General features: G+C 33.8%; 2 protein-coding genes across 4 annotated transcripts; both read left to right on the top strand.

The window, feature by feature from the left end:
- Positions 1-4,260: 4,260 nt before the first annotated feature.
- LOC110633276 (transcriptional corepressor LEUNIG_HOMOLOG) lies at positions 4,261-14,409 on the top strand. Of its 3 annotated transcripts, XM_021781812.2 has the most exons (19): positions 4,261-4,694; positions 4,769-4,888; positions 5,037-5,118; positions 5,239-5,336; positions 5,629-5,738; positions 5,845-6,140; positions 6,265-6,340; positions 6,463-6,574; positions 7,251-7,300; positions 7,399-7,665; positions 10,049-10,123; positions 10,281-10,502; positions 10,841-10,982; positions 11,075-11,184; positions 11,680-11,829; positions 12,049-12,201; positions 12,835-12,951; positions 13,105-13,302; positions 13,974-14,409. In XM_021781812.2, the coding sequence occupies exons 3-19, from the start codon at positions 5,087-5,089 to the stop codon at positions 14,115-14,117; spliced, it is 2,352 nt and encodes a 783-aa protein (XP_021637504.2). In that variant the 5' UTR covers positions 4,261-4,694; positions 4,769-4,888; positions 5,037-5,086; the 3' UTR covers positions 14,118-14,409. The 3 variants fall into 3 exon arrangements, with proteins under 3 accessions (XP_021637504.2, XP_058005852.1, XP_021637489.2); XM_058149869.1 differs by lacking the exon at positions 4,769-4,888 and having other exon boundaries at positions 5,003-5,118; XM_021781797.2 differs by lacking the exon at positions 4,769-4,888.
- Positions 14,410-16,347: 1,938 nt separating this feature from the next.
- LOC110652973 (E3 ubiquitin-protein ligase PRT1) lies at positions 16,348-20,462 on the top strand. The gene is made up of 7 exons (XM_021808593.2): positions 16,348-16,574; positions 17,096-17,124; positions 17,221-17,400; positions 17,847-18,107; positions 18,230-18,433; positions 18,878-19,002; positions 19,784-20,462. Exons 1-7 carry the CDS (start codon positions 16,516-16,518, stop codon positions 20,156-20,158), a joined length of 1,233 nt encoding a protein of 410 aa, XP_021664285.2. The 5' UTR covers positions 16,348-16,515; the 3' UTR covers positions 20,159-20,462.
- The last annotated feature ends 668 nt before the right edge of the window (positions 20,463-21,130 follow it).

The raw sequence follows: 21,130 nt of genomic DNA on the forward strand, positions 1-21,130 counted from the left end.
GAGCTTTCATGGAGGTAAAGTGAGGGAGAGCTTTGGGAGAGAGAACTGGGGCAGCACATTTGGGTGAGGAAGAAGGAAATATAATTTTCTTTTCTTTTTTATGCATTTTTGTGTCTTTAAAAATGTATTTGACTTAGTCAATTTAGGTAGGAAATTTAAAATGAATTTCGACATCATGATGATGTCATAAGGGTGATGTAATAAATTTTTTCCTTTTTCTTTTTTTTTGTATTTATTTTTACATTAGTTCTTTAATGTAATTCTCGATTCCGAAATTTTCTTTTCTCTGATTTTATTTGACAATCTGGTCAGGAGTCAGCTCTAGGTGTCAATTGACCAAATTGCCCCTTGCCGGTTTGACCCAGTTTGCAAATAATTTAATATTTCTTTCGGATCTCTGACCTAATTATTTGACTGACTTAATAATTTTTTTTCGTGATTTTCTCTTTTCCACTGTGTTCGCAATAGTCCTAGGGACCGCAGCGTCACATTCTACGATTCGAAATTTGAGTTTGAATCGACCTCGTAGTCCTTCCCGAGAAGGTCACCCATCACTGTGACTCTCGGCTCACTTAACTTTTTATGTTCTGTTTTTCTTATTTATACTTAACTATTTGAAAATTACTAATTATTTGTGTTCAAGGCTTCTCTAGGTGTCTTAAACATAGTTCTAATTCTCTTAAATGTCAGGACCGACACCGGTCTCCGGAGCAGTGTAATTTACCAGGCTATGCAAATAGGTGTGTTACAGTACACCACCTGTTTCACCACCTAACTTGCTAATGGTTTCTCCCTGCATGATGTTCTCACCCACTTCCTATGAATCTGAGTTTCCTCCCCTCTCTTAGCAAATAGATAAAAATTCTAGTGTTTCCATTAGACCATTTGTCTAATCTGCAAAAGTCACTCCTGAATACCAATCCAAGGATTGTTATCTGGGTCATCCTTATGGTGAGATGGATGACAAGATGGAGGTCGATAGAATGCCTTTCTTGTCTTGGTCAACCCTTTCCAGTTTTTGTTTGACAGTGGATGGTCATACTCTTTTCTCAATAATTTTCATCACAATCACAATCACTATCACATAATCCTAAGCCTGGGAGATCCCAGGGACAGTGACCATCTATCTTCATTGGATAGACATAATGACTATCCACAGTGACTACTTTAATGGGAAACCATCTTTTTTCTTTGGGAAGTGGAGTAATCATCATTGATTGAAAGATGGGCAGAGAGCTCGTAGAGTGCCTGGCTGGTTGAAATGTGGTCTGGATAGCCCCATCAGATTGTTTGCGAAAAGACGATTTCGTAATCTGGTTGGGCTGAGAAGTGGTGTGAATCTTCTCATAGTTGGTGAGCTAGACTTTAGGAATAAGCTGTTCAAGCTCTGATCTGGGTATCTATTGAGGAATTTAGACTATTGTGGGTGTCTGGTCTATATCTGCTAGGATAAGCAATGTATCATAAGATACTGAAGCCTCAGCAAGATCAATTGCATGATCTTGTAGCCTGTAAATGATTTGATGGTGGAGAGTGGCCATCATAGAGGAAGTCATTTAATCTGCACTAGTGATCTGGACTTGTGCTTTCAAGGCTGTACAAAGATTGGGGGTCTCTGAGAGACATGTTATAGTTGGGAAAGAAGGTGAGGACTACACTTCCAGCATGGAGTGTAGTGAGGCATGTACCTATGACAGCATGTTCATACTGTAAGAAGCGAGTGTCTAATAAGGAAACTCTAGCAGTAACTGGAAGTCATCGTCTTCCATATAGAGTGAGAATCAGTTTAACAGCTCTAAAATGAAGGTGAGAATATCCTTCATTCTTCCATATGGGTACAAGAGGATAAGGAATTTCCAATGTAACATACTGTTCTGAGGATGTAGCATATAGGCTACATTGGTCTATGCGGGATGCTTGGACATATTCTTTGGGTAGAGATCTTAGGGAATTTAAGATAGACCTAATGCCTCTGGTGAAAGAACCAGATCTTCTGTAGATATTATAGGAGTTAAGAAGAGGTAGGAGGGATTATCCTATTTGGGCATCTTCAAGAAGGATAGATATTTCAACAAGATTATCAATTATAGAAGAGAGTGTTCTACAGAGAGGTGAGGAGAATGAGAGAGAAAAAGAAAGGTTAACTATGTCTAAAGGAGAAGGCTGTTGTAATACGGTTTCAACAGAGAGAGTAGGTGGTTGACAACTAATTATATAAAGAAATCATCTTCTTACTCTTTCTTGAAGTGTATACTATTTGAAGTAAATCAAGTTCTGATACCAATACGGGTTCGAGAGCCTCATACCATACCATAAATATACAGTTTATGGTATGAGGCTCCCGAACCCGTATATTGTTAATTTTAATTAATTACATGAAAATATAAAACAATATTTAGGCAATTTTTTAATTAAATAAATTTTAATTAATCATATGAAGATGTAAAAATTATATTTTGAAATTTAATTAAGTATTTATATTTTTATTTTTTGTTAAGTTATGAAAATTTAAAAAAGAATTACATCTTTTAATTTAATTAAACATATAAAATATCAAAAATAATATTTTAATACTAAATTAAAAAATTAATTAAACGTTTAATGTTAATGGTGTGTGCTGCTCATGATTAGAGGGATAGGAAATTTTCGAGCTTAAATGAAAATTTATGAGCTAATTTAATCCAAAAATTAAAAATAATTAAATTAGACATATTCTATTTTTTGAAGAAGAATAGTAAGACATTGTTGATTATGGCGAATCTTCTCAAACCAGCACCTAGGGAGTACACGCTTAGATTAATACAGGGAAAAAGAAGGCAATGTATAGTGCCACTCATAACATGTTAGTCTTTTTGGTAAAAAGTCTCTCTCTAATTTTTTTGGAGAGAGGAACTCTCTCTTTCTTTTTTTATTTATCAATCTAGAGTACTGAGCTCTTGTTTTGCTACTTGGTCAGTTTCCTCCAACTCTCTGGGTGGAAGGAGTCATCTTTGTCCCTACCCGGCTTGTGGGTTTCCTTCTTTCACTGGGTGGGTTGTACATATTTGTTGGTCCTTGGTTGGTTGAGCAGCTGGTGTTTAATGGTGAGAGAGTCTCATGGCTATTATGGGTTTAGCTTGTGTATCTCCTTTGTGGTTGCTATACTTTTCTTTACAGTGTTAATAAAAAAATCATCGAAAATCAGCTTAAACTTGAACTTCATTCTTTGCAGTGATGAGGATGAGGCTTGGTAGTCGTAGCTCGCGAGTTTAGATAAGAGGTTAACTCGAAAGGTGTAAATGGAATGCTAAAGAGACCCATCATCACCATCCTCTTTATTGATCGATGCTGATGCAATTAGTTATACACTGCATGGACTCAGGGATGTTCTGCTCACCGTGAATATTTTGCTTATGGAGTTTCTTTTACCTTCTCAATGAAAGCTTATGCCGATCAACCAATTTTTTGTGTAGTTGTGATTGCTAGGTCTTTAAAAGCATATAAGCACTGAGGTGTATGGATGATGCGCGGCGGAGCTTGGGAAACAACTTCTCTTCTATTAGGCAATTAAGGGTTTGATCAGTTTTTGAGCCTTAGGCTTTTCGGCTTTAGTTAGTAGACTGGGTTGCTTTGTTGCCTCTTGGGTTTTGTTGTTTAGACCCTAATAGCCCCCCTTCCTCCTTTTTAGTTAGTTAGCTCATCTTTGTAATGGGTCTAGCCTATTGTTTTATGTACTCCTTTGATTTTTAAGCCTTCTATGAATATTTTTACCTATCGACCCAAAAAAAAAGTTTTTTTTATTAGTGATATTAATTAATTATTTTTTTATTTTAAAACTTATTAATTAATTATTATATTTTTATTTTACATTTTTAATCTATTTATTTAGTTTAAATTAAAGTTCCTATTAATCAATGTATTTAATGAAGAGATAAATCATTTTTATAATACTAAATAATTTAAAAAAAAAGATATTATATAATTATATTTCTCAAATTATAAAAATTAAAATCTAAAATAATTGAAAAGGATAAAAAAATAAAAAAATTAATTAATATTTTTTAAAATAAAAATTATTTTATTAAAATAAATATGCTAAATAATAATTTTCTCTAAATATCACGTCCACAATCGATTCGAGCCCTGGGGGGGGGGGGGGGGGGCCACGCTAATACGTTAGCCAATTTATGTCCCTCTGACATGGCTTGCGTCCTACTTTATTTAGCGCATGCCACACTCACACAAATGCTCCCAAGAGCGTCACGGACGTTACTTCACAACCGTTCCATCCTTAAACATAGCGCGGCTATGCCCCTCTTTAACTCCACTACAATCACCTGTCTGCGATTCTCCAACTCGCGCCTGTGCATGAGCTGTTGCCCTTGTCCCTTTAACTTGTTCGCCACTTCACCTCTCGACAGCGCCGTGACCGCCCGAACCCATTAAATATCTTACACATCGTATCCGAACCTAACTCCGAACTAGATGCTTGTATACGTCTATAAATACACCCAAAAAAAAAAAAAACCTCCACGGTAGCACGATGAGCTTTCCGCGAATGTCACTCAATGCTCCTGATTCAGTTCTACTTTTTCTGTAGCACTGTTAAAGCTCGAGCTGTTCTACTTCAGTTACACTCAAACAAAACTTTCAATCGCCATTTTTTTTCAGCTTCAGCAATTCAAGAATCTTGACTCTCGAAACTGATACGAGCTGTATGGAATTCTGAGTTTTGAGCCAATTTTTCCTTTTGGTTGAATTTTTTTTGGCTGATTTTCTTTGAATTTAGGGTTATTCACGTGGAGATCTTGCGAGATTACTTGTAGTTCATCCATTGCAGTTTCAGTGCTTAATTTTGAGCTTAATCAGACAGTAGTTAGCGACTAATTTGCTGTTTTAGGAAATTAAGGCGAGATTATATACGTTAAGCTTGATTTATAGTGTTCCTTTATGCTTTCCTTGGCATTCTGTACTTTTATTTACTTTTTCCTCCTTTTTGGTTGGAATTCGTACTACTTTGTAGGAGAGACCTGAAGTAATGATGATTCTTCTTGCAGTTAAGAGCAGTGATCACTTGTAATTCTTTAATCCGTTGCAAAACAGAAATATGGGGCAGAATAATTGGGAAGCTGATAAGATGTATGTGTTGTATTTATTTTTTATTTTGGTAATCTATAAGTGTTAACTAGTTTACTTTCAAGTATTCGTAATGTTATTAGGTAAATCATTCTAGTGATATTTGCACTTTTTCTTGTACAGGCTTGATGTATATATTCATGATTATCTGTTGAAGAGAAAATTGCATAATTCTGCAAAAGCTTTTATGACTGAAGGGAAGGTTGCCACAGATCCAGTCGGTAATGTTTTAGCTACTTGTACAACTTATTTATAGTTTGTTTAAACCATACTAATATGCTATGCTATGACGAGACTGTTGACATTCTTTTAGTTAAAAAGTTAGTCTACAAAATGCAAACTTCATTAGGTGAATGTAGTGGACATACTCTTCATGGTGTAGTGCTTTATTTGCCATGTTGAACTTTCTGAACTTCTTTAGGTGAATGTAATGGACAACACTCCTTATTGTGTAATGCTTGGTTTGCCATGTTGAACTTTCAGAAAGTTTAAAATTATAAATTCTTTGTGCAGCCATTGATGCACCTGGAGGATTTCTATTTGAATGGTGGTCTGTATTTTGGGACATATTTATTGCAAGGACAAATGAGAAACATTCTGAGGCTGCTGCAGCTTATATAGAGGTGTCTTTGATGTCTATTTTGATTTGGTGTTTTCTGTGGTTGAGAAATTAACTGATGTGCAACTGCAATTTTTTTTTTTCTAAACTTTAATTTCCTTGGAAAATAGGCACAACAAATCAAGGCAAGGGAGCAGCAACAGCAACTCCAAATGCAGCAGCTGCAACTAATGCAACATCGCAATGCTCGGTTGCAACATAGGGACCCTAATCACCCAGCTCTTGCCGGTTCTATAAATACTATTAACTCTGAAGGAATGATGGGGCAGCCTTCAGCTAGTGTCTTGGCTATGAAAATGTATGAAGAACGTATAAAACATCCACATTCTATGGAATTAGAGACATCACCAGCTCTAATAGATGCTAATAGAGTGGCCCTTTTCAAAACAGCAACCAATCATCAGGGGTATATACGATATGCATTTCAATTTTCCATTAATGTGTGAATTGTGCATACTTGACCTAAGCTCTAATTTGACATTCATTCAACCCAGTTGATTCATGAGTTTCTCTGGTTCTTGTGAATTCAGCCAGCTGGTACAGGTTAATTCTGGGAACATGTCTGCAGCATTGCAGCAGATCCAGGCACGAACCCCATTGACAACTGTAACTACTTGGACCACACCCCCTGCTTTGTTTTTGCTACCTCCTGTTCTTGTTTCATATTTCTGTTCATTTAGAATGGCTATTCCACAAGTTGTGATTTATTTCTCACATGGAGTTTGTAGGACATCAAAAGTGAAGTTAACTTGCTCCCAACTCAGAAAAGTGTGCCAATGGACCCCTCATCAATCTGTGGACAAGCAATTTTACAATCAAAGGCTGGACTAGGTGGTGCAGGTAATAATGGGAAGTGATTGTGTTATGGAAGTTTTGTCATCATTTTCATGATTAACTTGCGCTTTAATTTTGTTCATTTTACATAGAACATTGATTTGGAAACAGTGGTTGGCAATTATTGTTTTTGTCATTATAATCATACTGAGAGATAGTTTCTTAGTTGAATAAATGTTTTGGTGGTTTAATAAGAGAAATATCAGTAGAAAATTTTCCATGTAGGATTTTCTGACTCAGCTGGCCCAAATTGAGGTAATTTAATCTACAAAATGTTAAGCCCCAAAATCTTTGTTTTAGTACTTGACCAGACCTAGGCTGGTCTTATCTGAAGTTATTATCTGTGTGGATCTGTGTGGCTGCATATTAGATTCCATAACATATACTATGGTACAAACCCATTAATGATGGATATCATCCAGTTAAAATCATCATAGATTTTAGTCACAGTGGTAGGTTCAGATCCTGTCAAAGGCAAATATGAAATATGATAATTCTTTTAGATTGAGAAAGAGATAGAGCTGTTAAGTTCTGGCACATTGGATCTGACTGGACTCAAGTGGGTTCTGCACTGAATCTCACTTGGGATTTGGCTGAGTAACCTTGTTAAAATTTGTTTGAAATGATTGCTATCTCTGTATCAGAAGGTGGAAACTGGAAATGATTCTCTTTCTTCATTCAGGTTTGAACCAAGGTTTAACTGGTCTTCCATTGAAGGGTTGGCCATTAACTGTAAGTTTTATTTGGTTTTTCTTATGCTGTGGATATTCTATGCAATTTTTATTTGAGTATTTCCATTCCATGACCAAAGAGTAAACCCAATTCTTCAGGGAATTGACCAATTACGGCCAGGTTTGGGCGTACAAATGCAGAAACCAAATCTGCAGAGCCAAAATCAGTTTCTTTTGGCTTCACAACAACAACCGGTCTTGGCACAGGCTCAAGCACCAAGCAGCCTTGGGAATTCAAGTAACTTCGGAGACATGGATCCACGAAGGCTAAATCAGTTGCCTAGGGGTAGCTTGAATACAAAAGATGGTCAATCCACAAGAAACGATGGATCAATATGCTCTCCAGTGCAATCAAGCTCGCCAAAGGTTTGAAATTTTAATACCTTCACAATATGAGAACACTGTCTATTTTGTTTGTCTATGCATGTAAGCAAACATTTTTTTTTTGCCAACTCTTGACTGTTGGAATTTATGGAACATTTAGACGAAATTGTCCATTTAAAATTTATTATTAATTGTACGTCCAGAACATTGCATATAATTTGATACAAGAAACCTTTTCTAAAATTTTATGGCCAATTAATTGAATTAATTATTTCCTTCATGTTTGATGGTTAGAAAAAAAAAATATTTATTGCAAAATGCAACAAGTGTGGAAAATAGCTGTTATTTTATTTGCTCTCTCTGTGTGTGTGTGTGTGTGTGTGTGTGTGTGTGTGTGAATCTCTCTTAGTCTGTGTGACTAATTAAAGAAAATAATTGATGAGATGTAATAATCCGTGTGACTAATTAAAGAAAATTATTGATGAGATGTAAATGTAATCACTATGTCTAGCAGTGTTGTCAAGAGGCGACGCGAAATCCTAGCACCTTGCTTGGGAAGCCTCCAGGCGAGGCGCCTAGGCAAGGCCCAAGCGAGGAAAAAGGCAAGAAATTTAAAAAAAAAATGGGAAAGAGAAAAGCTTACTTGATTTGTTTTCACCTTTTGGCATCCACACGATAACTAGAGAATTAGGATTTTGAGTTTACACGACATAATGAATGAAATTGAATAATGCATCTAGAATTTTAAATTATATTATGCGCTTTATGATTTTTGCTTTAACATTTGTATTATTATAAGAATGCTTTTGATCTTAAAGCTTAAAACAGATAATATGTTATAAAATATGAATATGAAATTTGGCAATTTATTGATTGTATACTATGTTAGACTGTTTTACATTTTATATTTAATTATTTATTATTTTAGAATAAATTAGCGCCTTACTTTGCTTGGGCAAGCGCTTAGGCGAGCGTGTAGTGCCTTTGCCTTAAGGGTACCTAGCGCTTTTGACAACACTGATGTCTAGCAAACAAGTTATTTGCTAAATGGTTATTTAACATATTAGCAACCATAAATAGTGGTAAGCATTGACTATTAGACATCAACTGTTAACTATCAACTACCCCTAATGTTGAAACATAAGGGGCCTCATTTAACCTCCTAGTTCATTTTGTGATAATTGTCTTTAGTTGAGCCAAGTCAAACGATCTCTTAGTATTAGCACATATAGTTCTTTAGATGTATCTTTGCCCTTGTCGATTAAATTACTTTTTGAGAGAGAGAAAGCTTGGCTCCTGATGGTGTGCGTTTAGCAACATTAATGAATTTTCAGTCTTATGTAAAATGGTTCTTATAATAAAGCTAGTCATTTATTTACAAAGGCTAGAATAAGAGAAATCAGCTTGTTTATTGTCAAGGGTGGAGTGGCATAAAGCCTCATTTTTGCTTCACTGATTTGTACATTGCAAAATGTTATGTCATTTTATTTTCTAATATATGTACATGATTGGTTCTTTGTTTGCCAAGTGATATTATGCATTCTTGTGTTTTGATTTCTACTGCCTCTGTCTTTTTGTGCATATATTCATTTAGAACAAGTCAATCATCATATGTTAGTTCATCAAAAGGAAATTCAAACATTGTAAGTTGAACCCCTCTTCATTATGCGAGTGCTAACAGAGTTTTGATAATGTTAATCTTTCTGGGAAATGGGAACAGTGCACTAAACCATGCTTGTGAATGTATTGGTATTACACTGTTTCAGTGTGTTGCATCTCCATCTGTGTTTCTTTTCCTTATAACATAGTTATTAAAGGCTCAAGGCGCACTAAGGCGCCAAGGAGTCCTAGAGCCTAGGCGCAAGGCGCAAGGCTCAGGCGCGCGCCTGAGCGAGGTGAGGCGCAAAAGTAAAAAATTTAAAAAGTTCATAAAAATCAAATAAATGTGATGCTTTTCTTTTTTTTCCTTTGGCATATATCTTGAATTGGGTTTGCTGGTTTGAGTTTAAGTGGTTGTCCTTTTTGCCAATGAAAGTGCTCGCTAAAGATAGAAATAAAGAAAGCATGCCTTTCTAGAATCTTGTGCCTGGAACAAAGGCGCACACCTAGGCGCATAAGGCGCTAGGGTTCGAGCCTGGTGAGCCTTGAGCCTGAGGCGTGCCTGAGGCGCGCCTTTAATAACTATGCCTTATAATCACATTTATAGCATAGAAATATGAGTTTGTGTGTCATTAACTGCCATATGTTTATGTTTCTGGATTTTGATCTATTTTAAGTTGCATTCTAAAATCATTTTTAAAATTTTATGTTGGAGATGGCCACCATTGCTTTCCGTCCTCCTTTCTAACTGTACTAATTCAGGACTCAGGTGTCTTTAATAAGTTGTAAATGCCTTATTACTAAGTATTTGGCACATTCTAAACAGATGAAGATGGCCCAGATGCAGCATTCTCCGTCTCAACAGCAGGACCAATTGCAGCAGCAACAACAGCTGCAGCAGGTTGTCCTTATTCACAATTAATTTAAAGAACTTGCTTTATGAGCTGATCCATGAGCAATATTCGAAACTATATTATAACTGTATGCAATTATGTGCTTTTTAATTAGAACTGCAAAAAACTGTGGTATCCCGATAATAATCCAGTGGCTGGCTACAGGGTAACAGAAAAAGGAAGCAACACTCTTCATCTGGAGCTGCTAACAGCACAGGTACAGGGAATACTGTGGGCCCTTCACCCAGTTCTCCTCCATCAACTCATACCCCTGGTGATGGAATAACAACAGCAAGCAGTTTGCTGCATGTTAACAGTGTGTCAAAAGGCTTGATGATGTATGGTCCAGAGGGGACAGGAGGTCTTGCATTATCTTCCAACATGCTGGTATACTTGTTTTACGTATCCTGATATAAAAATATAACTAAGTAAAGAAATCATATAGCAGGTACACCTATGACATAATTTACCAAAATGAATTATAAGCATGCTTTCTCTAGTTCTTAAAAATATATTGACATGCTTTTTTCTATGATATATTGATGTGCCCCTGCCAATAGAAAAATATCAGATTTATTTCTTATTATTTTATCAGAATTTTGTTGTTTAAAAGGAATTTCTTCTAATCCAGCTGCATTTTGGATGCCATGATGATGCCTTAGTCCAGAAGTTACATAAAAATAAACACGGCTATGCTTCTAAGGGGATCATATTGTTATGTGCAGGAAGACATGGACCGCTTTGGAGATATTGCTAGTCTGGATGATAATGCGGAACAGTTTCTTCCACATGATGGAGTAGATGGAAGCAATTTATATGGAACGCTAAAGCAGAGCTCCACTGAGCACCAAAAAGCATCTACTAAAGGTAATCCACTGTGGCATCATCCTATTGTGTCTGTACAGAGTTGGAATAACTGTTGCTTTCTACTTGATCTGTGGCCACATCCTCAATTCCAGGTTTTACTTTTGATGAGGTTGGTTGCATACGGACAAGAAATAGCAAGGTCACTTGCTGTCATTTTTCTTCTGATGGAAAGTTGCTAGCCAGTGCCGGGCATGACAAGAAGGTATGGTGTATAATGTTGTAGGTGGTAAAATCATGTTTGAGAAAAAAATATTTGCCAGCATAATAGGTTAAAACCATGTTTGAGAAAAATATTTGCCCGCATAATAGGTTATCTCATGTATTACTCATAATAATGTCTCTGTTAAGAATGAGGTGTTGCTTGAAATCCTAAGCTCAGAGAGGCAGATTGGGAAGCACAGGCAGTACCTCCTACTGCTAATAAAATAAAAGATTGCAACTTCATGAAACCAAAGTGCCTTGGCACTTTGGGGGTCTGTGTGCTCTTGCTTATGGCAACAGATAATCTCCTCTTGGAATCATCTATTATCAGCTGTATGTATTTGCTAGCATGGGAATATATTCAGTGTGAACTGTTGAATAAGATCTGGTACAGTTACTTTGTCAACAAATGAGCAGAAAAATGTAGAAGTTAAACACATATGATAAAGAAATAAAGCTAAAGATTATACAAGTTACCCTTTGTTGTACGCATTAGGTTGTCCTGTGGAACATGGATACCCTGCAAACGGAGAACACCCCTGAAGAGCACAAACTCGTTATTACAGATGTTCGTTTTAGGCCAAATTCATCTCAGTTGGCCACAGCGTCAGTTGATAAATCTGTGCGACTATGGGATGCAGCCAATGTGAGTATCTTACCTTTCATTAGACCAGTTTATTGGTTTGGACCTGGCATTGATGATATTTTCAATTGTAACAGCTTAAGTAGCATTTAGAATATTTAGATCCTTTGTTTTGCTTGCTATGATCTTAGTCTTCTACCAACTATGTATAATCCTTACCATAAGTAATCACGCATTCCCTTTCCTAGTATCACAGTTCACTCTTTTATGTTTTTGTTGCAGCCAAGCTATTCCCTGCATGCATATACGGGGCCCACGCCTGTCATGTCCCTTGACTTCCACCCCAAGAAAACTGATCTTTTCTGTTTTAGTGATAACGACAATGAAATACGCTATTTTAATATCAATCCATTCTCGTGCACTCGTGTTTCTAAGGTTTGATTACTTACTGTTGTTATTCTTTTTGCCTTTCCCACAAAGCTGCAACTAGGGGTGAGCAATCGGTTCGAACCGAACCGAACCGAACCGAACCGAATTAAATTATAAAAATCGAACCGGAAATTTTAGAAATCGAACCGAAATTGGTGAAAAATCGAATCGAATTGAACCGAACCTCTTTATTTTGGTTCGGTTTAAACCGATCGGTTTGATTTTTGATTGATTTTTTAATTTATACTTGATTTTCAAGTTATTTGGTCTAATTTTAACTTTGGTTTGAACCTAATAACCATTAATCAATGAAATTAAACAATTAATATGTATAAAATTAAATATAATTCATAAATTTTTCATAAAAATAAATTAATTCAAAAATCGATTCGGTTCGATTTGACTATATAAATCACTATTCGGTTTGGTTCGGTTTAATCGATTTTTTTCTCTTCAAAATCGAACCGAACCGAAATAACCGAAATTTTTATAAATTAAAACCGAACCGAACCGATTAAATTTTAAAACCGAACCGATTGAACCGAATTGACTCGGTTCGGTTCGGTTTTTCGGTTTGAACCGAATTCTGCTCAGCCCTAGCTGCAACATATCATTGTTCTGTTTCAATCTTCTGCTCAGGGAGGCACTGCACAAGTGAGATTTCAACCAAGAATTGGACATCTGCTGGCAGCAGCGTCCGATAAAGTAGTTTCCATCTTTGATGTTGAAACTGATAGGCAAACACTCTCATTTCAGGTATTACATTTAAAATGGACTGTTTGTTGTTGGTGATTCTGGGCTGAGCGCAAGCAATACACGTCCTATTATTGAATACTGTAATGTATGGAGGGTAGCTTTTGGAAAATTCTCTTCTAATTTTCATTATTCCTTTCCCATCTTATTTTTTAGGGACACTCTGAAATGGTAAACTACATATGTTGGGATGCAAATGGAGATATTCTGGCATCTGTTAGTCAGAACTTGGTGAAGATTTGGTCTTTGGCTTCAGGGGAGTGCATTCGGGAGCTTGGTCCCAACGGAAACCAGTATCATTCTTGTGTTTTCCATCCAAGCTATTTGACTCTCCTGGTGATCGGAGGAATCTCGGTAGGTCGACTCTGTAAGATTACTTTATAAACATAAATGGGCAGACTTTTATGATGAAATTTCCATATTATAATAGGAGGCTTGATGACGCTCGTCTTTCATCGTTTACACACAGGCACGTGATATTTGTCTGGATGTAGTATATGGTTTATCAATATTTCTGAACATCAGTAAGCCTAGTTATGGGCTTTCTGAACATCTCATGGAAATGGTTGTTTGTTCATGTCCATGGTAATACAAAATGAATTTTTGTTGTCCTAAAATTTCTGTAAAACTAAGGCTGTCCATTTTCTATAAGATCGAGTCTTGAGTTGATCTTTTGCATTTTGATATCTGTTGCTATGATGTTATTCTTAGCCTACTTTGTTCTCCACTTTAAAAATAAAGATTCATGATTCAGGTTTCGGTGAATCAATTTTGCATTATATTCATATTATCTTGTAGGAATTTTTATTCGGTTCAAACATTGTACATACAACAGTTTAGTTATAATCATTCATCATGGTGGAATCCACGTGAGACTCACCACAATCAACTATTACAATGAAACCATTGTATATACATTGGTTTCATTGTATAATTTTTCTATCTTATAGCCATCCCTATTGCATGATTGTGGACATATTTATAATTATTCTATTTTATGTCTTTAAAAAATATTGCGGCTGCAGTCTTTGGAGCTATGGAACATAGCAGAGAATAAGCGTATGACAATTTCAGCCCATGAGAATATAATCTCAGCCTTGGCACAGTCACCTGTCGCTGGAATGGTAGCTTCCGCAAGTCATGATACCTCTGTTAAGCTATGGAAATGAGTCCAGATGTTAGTTTTGCAGAAATCTGGATCTGGGGTGCAATCAATCGAATGGGTGTTTAGACTAGTTTTTTTTTTTGAGTATTTATCCTACATAAATGTATTAATTGCTAAATGTGTAATTTTTAGTACATCTTTTCTTTTTCTTTCAATTTTTATTGTGATTCCCTTTGGTCGAAGATTATCAGAATCAAGAAGCACAAGGAGCAGATTGTTTGGCGGAAGATTTTAGCTTGTTAGATTGGTAATGGGGTTAATTTTTATAGTCCATTTTTAAACTACCTCATATTTAACTTTTGTCTCTTAATTTTAATTTATTGTTAAAAAATTTATAAATTTTATTTTTATTTTTAAAAATATCTATAATATGATATAGCTTACAGTTTAAAAAAATAATAAAATTATATTTTTACTCGCACTTAAATAATAATTAAAAAACAATAATTGTTTTAATTATTATTTGTATTTATTATAAAAATATCAATATTATTTCAATGAATTACTTTTTAGGAAGGAAGAAAATTTATTTTTATTGCATTTATATATATTATATTTAAAGAAATTTTTTAATTCAAAATTTTTTTTATTATAAATTAGGAGAATTTTTTATGAAATAAAATTAAAATTTAGAAATTTTTTAATAATAAAATGAAATTAAGTTTAAAATCCAGATACGGGCTACAAACTACTCATCATATGTACAATAATCAAGTTCGGTATTGTTTGAGCTTGCTGGGTATAGAGAAGTAAAATTACGAGTAAAAGTAAGGCAAAAAAAATTAATAATATAATTATAATTATATTTTATTAATAATTCTTAATTATATTTTTATTTTTATTTTTAACTTATAAACTAATAGTAAATAATATAAATTATATTTTTTCCAATTAATTAAGTTAAGCTGAATTAACTAATTCTAATATTTCGGTTTTGTTATATTTAATTATCTATTAAATTTTGATTTGGGTAAGTTAATTTTTTTTTTAAATTGTCAAAATTTTGTTATTTTGAATTTTAATTTGATTTAAAAAAATAATTCAATTTAAACAGTTAAACTCAAAATTTTTGCAAAATGGATTATAAAACAATATGACTAATTAGGTTCTGTTTGAGATTGTGGTTGGAAGGTAGGCCAAAAATTTTTCAAAAAAATTATTTTAAATATTTTTTAGAGTAATTTAAAAATATTATTTAATTGTATTAGAGTTTTTATAATTAAATATTAAATTTAATTTTTAGTACTCCAACTGATATATTTAAAAAATTGTTTTTTTAATATTAATTCCAATAATAATATTAATTTTTTATTTTATCTTATTTAAAAAATAAAAAATAAAAAATAAAAAATAAAAAATATGAGAAGAAAGGATTTTTCTTATCTTTTACAAAATTCGGAAATAGTATGTATGACTTCTATTTTAATTAACATTTTTTTTTCTTAATTATTTCATAATTTTAGTGACACCAGCTAAAGTTTGCATCTCTTGAGAATCTTTCAACAGAACAGAGAGGAATATAATAATGGCAATTTTTAATTGAACGTATGAATAAGATAGTTTAACCTCAATTTCAGTTTACCACTAAAATGTAATTTTATGATATTTATCGTTTTTAATAGTTAAATATAAATTTATATTCTAAAAATATGCCATTTTGATTTAAAAGTATAATTATTTTTATTTTTATTAATTAATATTTAAAATATATTATATAATAATAATAAATTTTTTGATAAATATCACACTAAGTTACTCAATTTTATAAGTATTTTTATAAAAATTATTTAATTTTAATTTTTTTTAATAAAATTAATTGAGTTTTAATTTAATTTTATAAAATTATTATAATAAAAATTAAAATTTTTATATTTATCAATTATTTTATAAATAAAATTACCTTATCTTATTAATTTTTTTAAAAAATAAAATATATAAAATACATACAACTATTAAATTATAGTTAAATTTTTCTTTTTTTTTATTTTTTCTCTATTGATAAACACTAGTTAAGTAATTTTTAATAAATTAACAAAAAATTTTTAATTTTTAATCACATAATTTTTATAAATTAAAATTAAAATTTAATCAGTTTAAAAAAATAAAATTTAATAATTTTTTTAAAAACACGCATAAAATCATATGATTGCATGATTTTCATAAAATTTATTATTATTATTATTATTATTATTATTATTATTATTATATAAAGTAATAACAGAAGTGTAGGCGACACAGGCATAAAATCTTATTCCTGCGCAAACCGACTCAAACCAATCGGATGCTATAAGCTTCCGCGGTCCTCAACCCTGTACCCTGGTCTCTTTCTTAAGGTCAGGGTTCTTTGGGACATTATCCCAAACACCTGGATCCTCTGTTTTTCTCAAATTCATCATTTCACGATGGCCGACGCCTTTGAATTGGAGGACGTTCCCGATTCTTTTCTCTGTTGCATTTGTCTGTAAGTTTTCATCTCCTATTTTATTCCTTTAATTGAGAGGGTATATGTATGTTAGTCAACTAATAAGGCTGTGGGTCGTGGATCTGAGCTTGTCCAAAGCTGGCACGAGACTTTTTTGCCCAATCAATAATGGGAGCTTTGAATTAAAATTAAATAATAGAAATGGAAAATATTATCCAAATTTGTTTTCGGAATTTCGCATAATAGTTTGGATAACTCTCTGAATTGGGTATGAAATTTGTGACAAATGTAAAGTCATTAGTAGCAATATAATTGTAAATGAACAATGAATTCCTTATAATCCTTAACAAAAGTTTTGGACTTGGGTTTGTAATTAGACCAGTTACGTGAATAGGCCATTTAGCAGCTTTATATACTTAGCTTTAGCGCTATAGGTTGATGAGGGTTTTGGATGATTTGTGTTCTTGATTGTCTTTCTATTTGTTGTTTTATGGTCTGTATTATTTAATTTTTTTTTTTTTTTTTTACTTACTAAATTTGATTTCTTTTTTTGGTTTCAGGGATCTTCTATACAAACCTATAGTGCTCTGTAAGTCATTATTTTTTACTTGAGAAATACAATACTTTGATACGTTTCAGATAAAAACTTGATGTCTTTTTCTTTTGTACCCTTCTGTGGTTGTAGCTTGTGGTCACATGTCCTGTTTCTGGTGTGTCCATAAGTCCATGAATAGTCTACGAGAGTCCCATTGTCCAATTTGTAGGCATCCATATAATTACTTTCCATCCATCTGTGAGATGCTGCACTTCTTGCTCTTGAAGATGTATCCCATTGCCTATAAGAGAAGGGAAGAACAAATTCTAGGTGAGTTTCACATTCTTTTGGATTTCTTTCCTTTTCACTGATGCATAGTATACAATGAACACAATTCTGGGTCAGTCTTTAATTTGCTAATGATTAGTGGTACAATTCTATAATAAATTATTAATTGTTTAATCATAAGGGTCTATTGGAGATATTTTCCTGTTGTTGATACTCTGGAACAATTCAGTGAACTTTATAAATTGTAAGACTTTTTGAATGACATGATGATAAGCATAAAATTCCTCCATAAATGTCTTTCCATTTTATAATACTTAACTCTTAGTATTTTTTATAGTAGGCATCATTCCTATGTTGAACAAGCGATGTTTCTTGTACTAGTGTTTCTAACATGGTTTTTGAGTAATGAAGTCCTATGTTATTTCTCTACAAATATGGGAAATATCAGTGAAAATCTGATGTCACATTGTTACCTTTGCATGTTCTAGCGGAAGAAAAAGAAATGGCCTTGTTTTCACCTCAATTTGATTGGAATGCATGTCGGTCACATGCCAATCAAGAATATGGTCACCTGAGGGATCCTGAACGTGCCTCAACTACTAGTTTGGAGCCCAACTCATGCTCAGAGTCTTGTTCCAGCAGCAAACGAGAGCCTAATGGAAATTGCAAGATGGTGTCAATCACTGATGTACAGTGCACAGCATGCAAGCAACTGCTTTTTCGTCCAGTTGTCCTCAACTGTGGCCATGGTAACCTTTTGGACTTTAATTAGCCACTGAAATGCTATCAGGTACCATCACCTACCATTGCAAAAGTTTTAGGATTGATCTTTATTTATTTTCTCCTTTTTTTTGTTTTTATCTTGTTTCAGGGTATTGTGAGGCTTGCATCCTGGCTTCAGTTGATAAGGGGCTTAAATGTCAGACGTGTCAATCTCTACACCCAACTGGTTTTCTAGAAGTCTGTTTGGAGCTTGATCATTTTGTGGAGAAACAATTCCCTAAAGAGTATGCCTTGAGAAGAGATTTTGTCCAGCTAAAACAGGCACGCATTGAGGTTGAGAAACAGACTACTTGTATGTCTGCCTCTTCCTTCCTAAAGCTAACTGCTCAGTTAATCCCTTTGATTTTACTACTTCAATTCAATGATGTTTCTTTTGTCATCTTCTTCTTGGCTAAAATAAGACATCCCTCTTTTCAACTACCTGAGCTGTTAAGGGATCTGTGAGTCTGTGACATGCATAACTTAATGTGTAAAAGTTGGACCACCAATTGAAGAGAAGTACATATTGGGGAGGGGGAAATGGGGAATGCATTTCTCAAATGGCTCACATACCTATAAGAAAATTTTCATTCAGTAATACTCAAGAAGATACCTATTTTGTCATTTTTCTTTTATCTAGAATTTCTGTCCAATTATAAAAATAGAACATTATTTTGTAGTGATCTTTTGCCCCAATGTCATTGTGTATTGTTAATTTCTGAATATTTTAAACATTGTAAGTTATACTCCGCTTCAGGTTCTAGAAGAGCTAGTAAAAAAATTTCTCTTATTTCATCTGTGCCAAAGGAAGAGCATTTGCTACAGGGGGCTAATCCTACCGAGTTAAAGGTTCACATTGGTGTTGGCTGCGATTTTTGTGGGGTAATTTCTAGTCCATCTCATGCATCTGTAGTGGTTTTCTTGTTTTAGTGACATGACATACTCTGCACCAATTGCTCCTCAAACTTGGTTATTTGACTTATTTTTAGTCGAATAGTGTCCCTGCAATGTGGAGACTTTTAGCTATCAATAAACTAGAATGTCGAACTTATCCATGTTGACAAATGTCTAGACACAAAATGATGTCCCTTTGTGGTGCTTTTGTCTGGAATGTGGTGAAAATGGGTTAATCATTATTATTCTAGGACTACATTACTTGATCAGTTACTATTTGGAATGTCAAATGAGCATATCAAGATTGCAATATCTTGGCATGACACCCAGTGGAAAAATCTTTCGTATCACTTGCTATGAAGTAAATACTAAATTGCTGTCTCAGGAAGTTAATGCGTTTGATATCAATTGGTTTTGCGACATGTTATTAGTTGTTGTCTCTCTCTCTCTCTCTCTCTCTCTCTCTCTCTCTCTCGTGCTTATTGCTTTCTCATTCAATCATTTTACTGCATGTTGAAGAATGTCTTGTGTCCTTTAATTTCAATCACAGTAATAATTTGAATCTTACTGAATTTTTCGTTCTTTGTGCACTCAAAATGAAAATTATGGTCACCTATTGGAAATTGCAAGGCAGTACAAGCAGTGATAGATACCAAAACACTGTAGCGGGTCTTTCCAAATTTCAAATACAGTGGTGCTTCCAATTGATATTTTGTTTTTTTGGCTGAATATTATCCACAGCACTGTAACAATATGCATGTATCAACAGATGTATCCTATAATAGGGGATAGATACCAATGCAAAGATTGTGTTGAAAAAATTGGTTTTGACCTTTGTGGAGACTGTTATAATACTCGCTCCAAGCGTCCTGGGAGGTTCAATCAGCAGCATACACCGAACCACAAGTTTGAGCGTATAAAGTCCAGCTTTCATCATGTACTAATGAGGCTGGTGAGTGACCAGTTTGCGGATGTTTCTGTTGCTTTAACTGACTATGATGATCCTTCAGAAGTTGCGGAAAATGAATCCCCCATCTCCCCTTTGTCTGCTGACACTCATGAGAGTACCAGCAATAGTTTGGATACTTCTGTTATCCAAACCGAAGGTGCAGATGATCAAAATGAGACCGAATCAACAATTTGAATTTTCCCCATTTGCGATTGCATTGGGTTTGGCTGTGTTGGTTTATCAAATCATTCCCAAAGAAGAACAAGTTTGCCATGTTTCAATGTATAGTTTGGTACATTTCTCGCCGTCTCGTATATTCACGGCTCCTATAAAATTACGTGATCATACGTTCTTGTTTTGTAGCCCTAATTAGGTATTGGCATTTGCTTTGCTATGCCTTAATGTACTAAACATCCTTCTTTCTGCATGGTTTATCTATTTGGGCTTGTACGATCCTTGCATTTGCTTTATATCTTATTCACTTATTTATTTGCTCTAAGGTTGCTAGCCCTTTTATCCTCTACAGTTATAAGCTAGACATGAGGCAAGTCAAGTAGGGTGGCAGGGTATGTTGCATTTTTTTCCCCCCTTTTTTAGTATTATCTTCCAAGAATTATGGCACTGGAGCTTCACTTGTGTGGCAATTTGAATTAAAATTTGGCTTGTAAAAACTGTACCGTTATCCAAGGACATTTTCCAGGCAAATATTCATTTACATGGCCTTCAAATAAAAGTATTATAATTTTTTTTTTTTTCTTAAAATAACGAAATAGAATCAGTATCAGATAGTGAAAGATATTTAGGCAATGGCTAAGTTCATTTTTCACAAAGTGCAATTTTAAAGAATTATATTAAATATGTTTTGGTATACCAAAATTAACTTTCTAGAAAATATATTTATTTTTAAGTTATGAAAGACATACTCGTAATATAATTTAACGCATAATAAATTAAAAGATAAATCAGTGAAATTATATTCCACTTAATTAAAAAAGCATAACTCGTAATATAATTTAACGCATAATAAATTAAAAGATAAATCAGTGAAATTATATTCCACTTAATTAAAAAAGCATAACTTATTAAGTTTTTAAGTGAATTATTTTTTTTTTGTAAGGTTTGTAAATAAATCAAGCTACTTGAAATTCAGTTCGATAAAAATTTTAG

This window comes from Hevea brasiliensis, chromosome 7 (assembly GCF_030052815.1).
Source record: "Hevea brasiliensis isolate MT/VB/25A 57/8 chromosome 7, ASM3005281v1, whole genome shotgun sequence".
Lineage (NCBI taxonomy): Eukaryota > Viridiplantae > Streptophyta > Magnoliopsida > Malpighiales > Euphorbiaceae > Hevea > Hevea brasiliensis.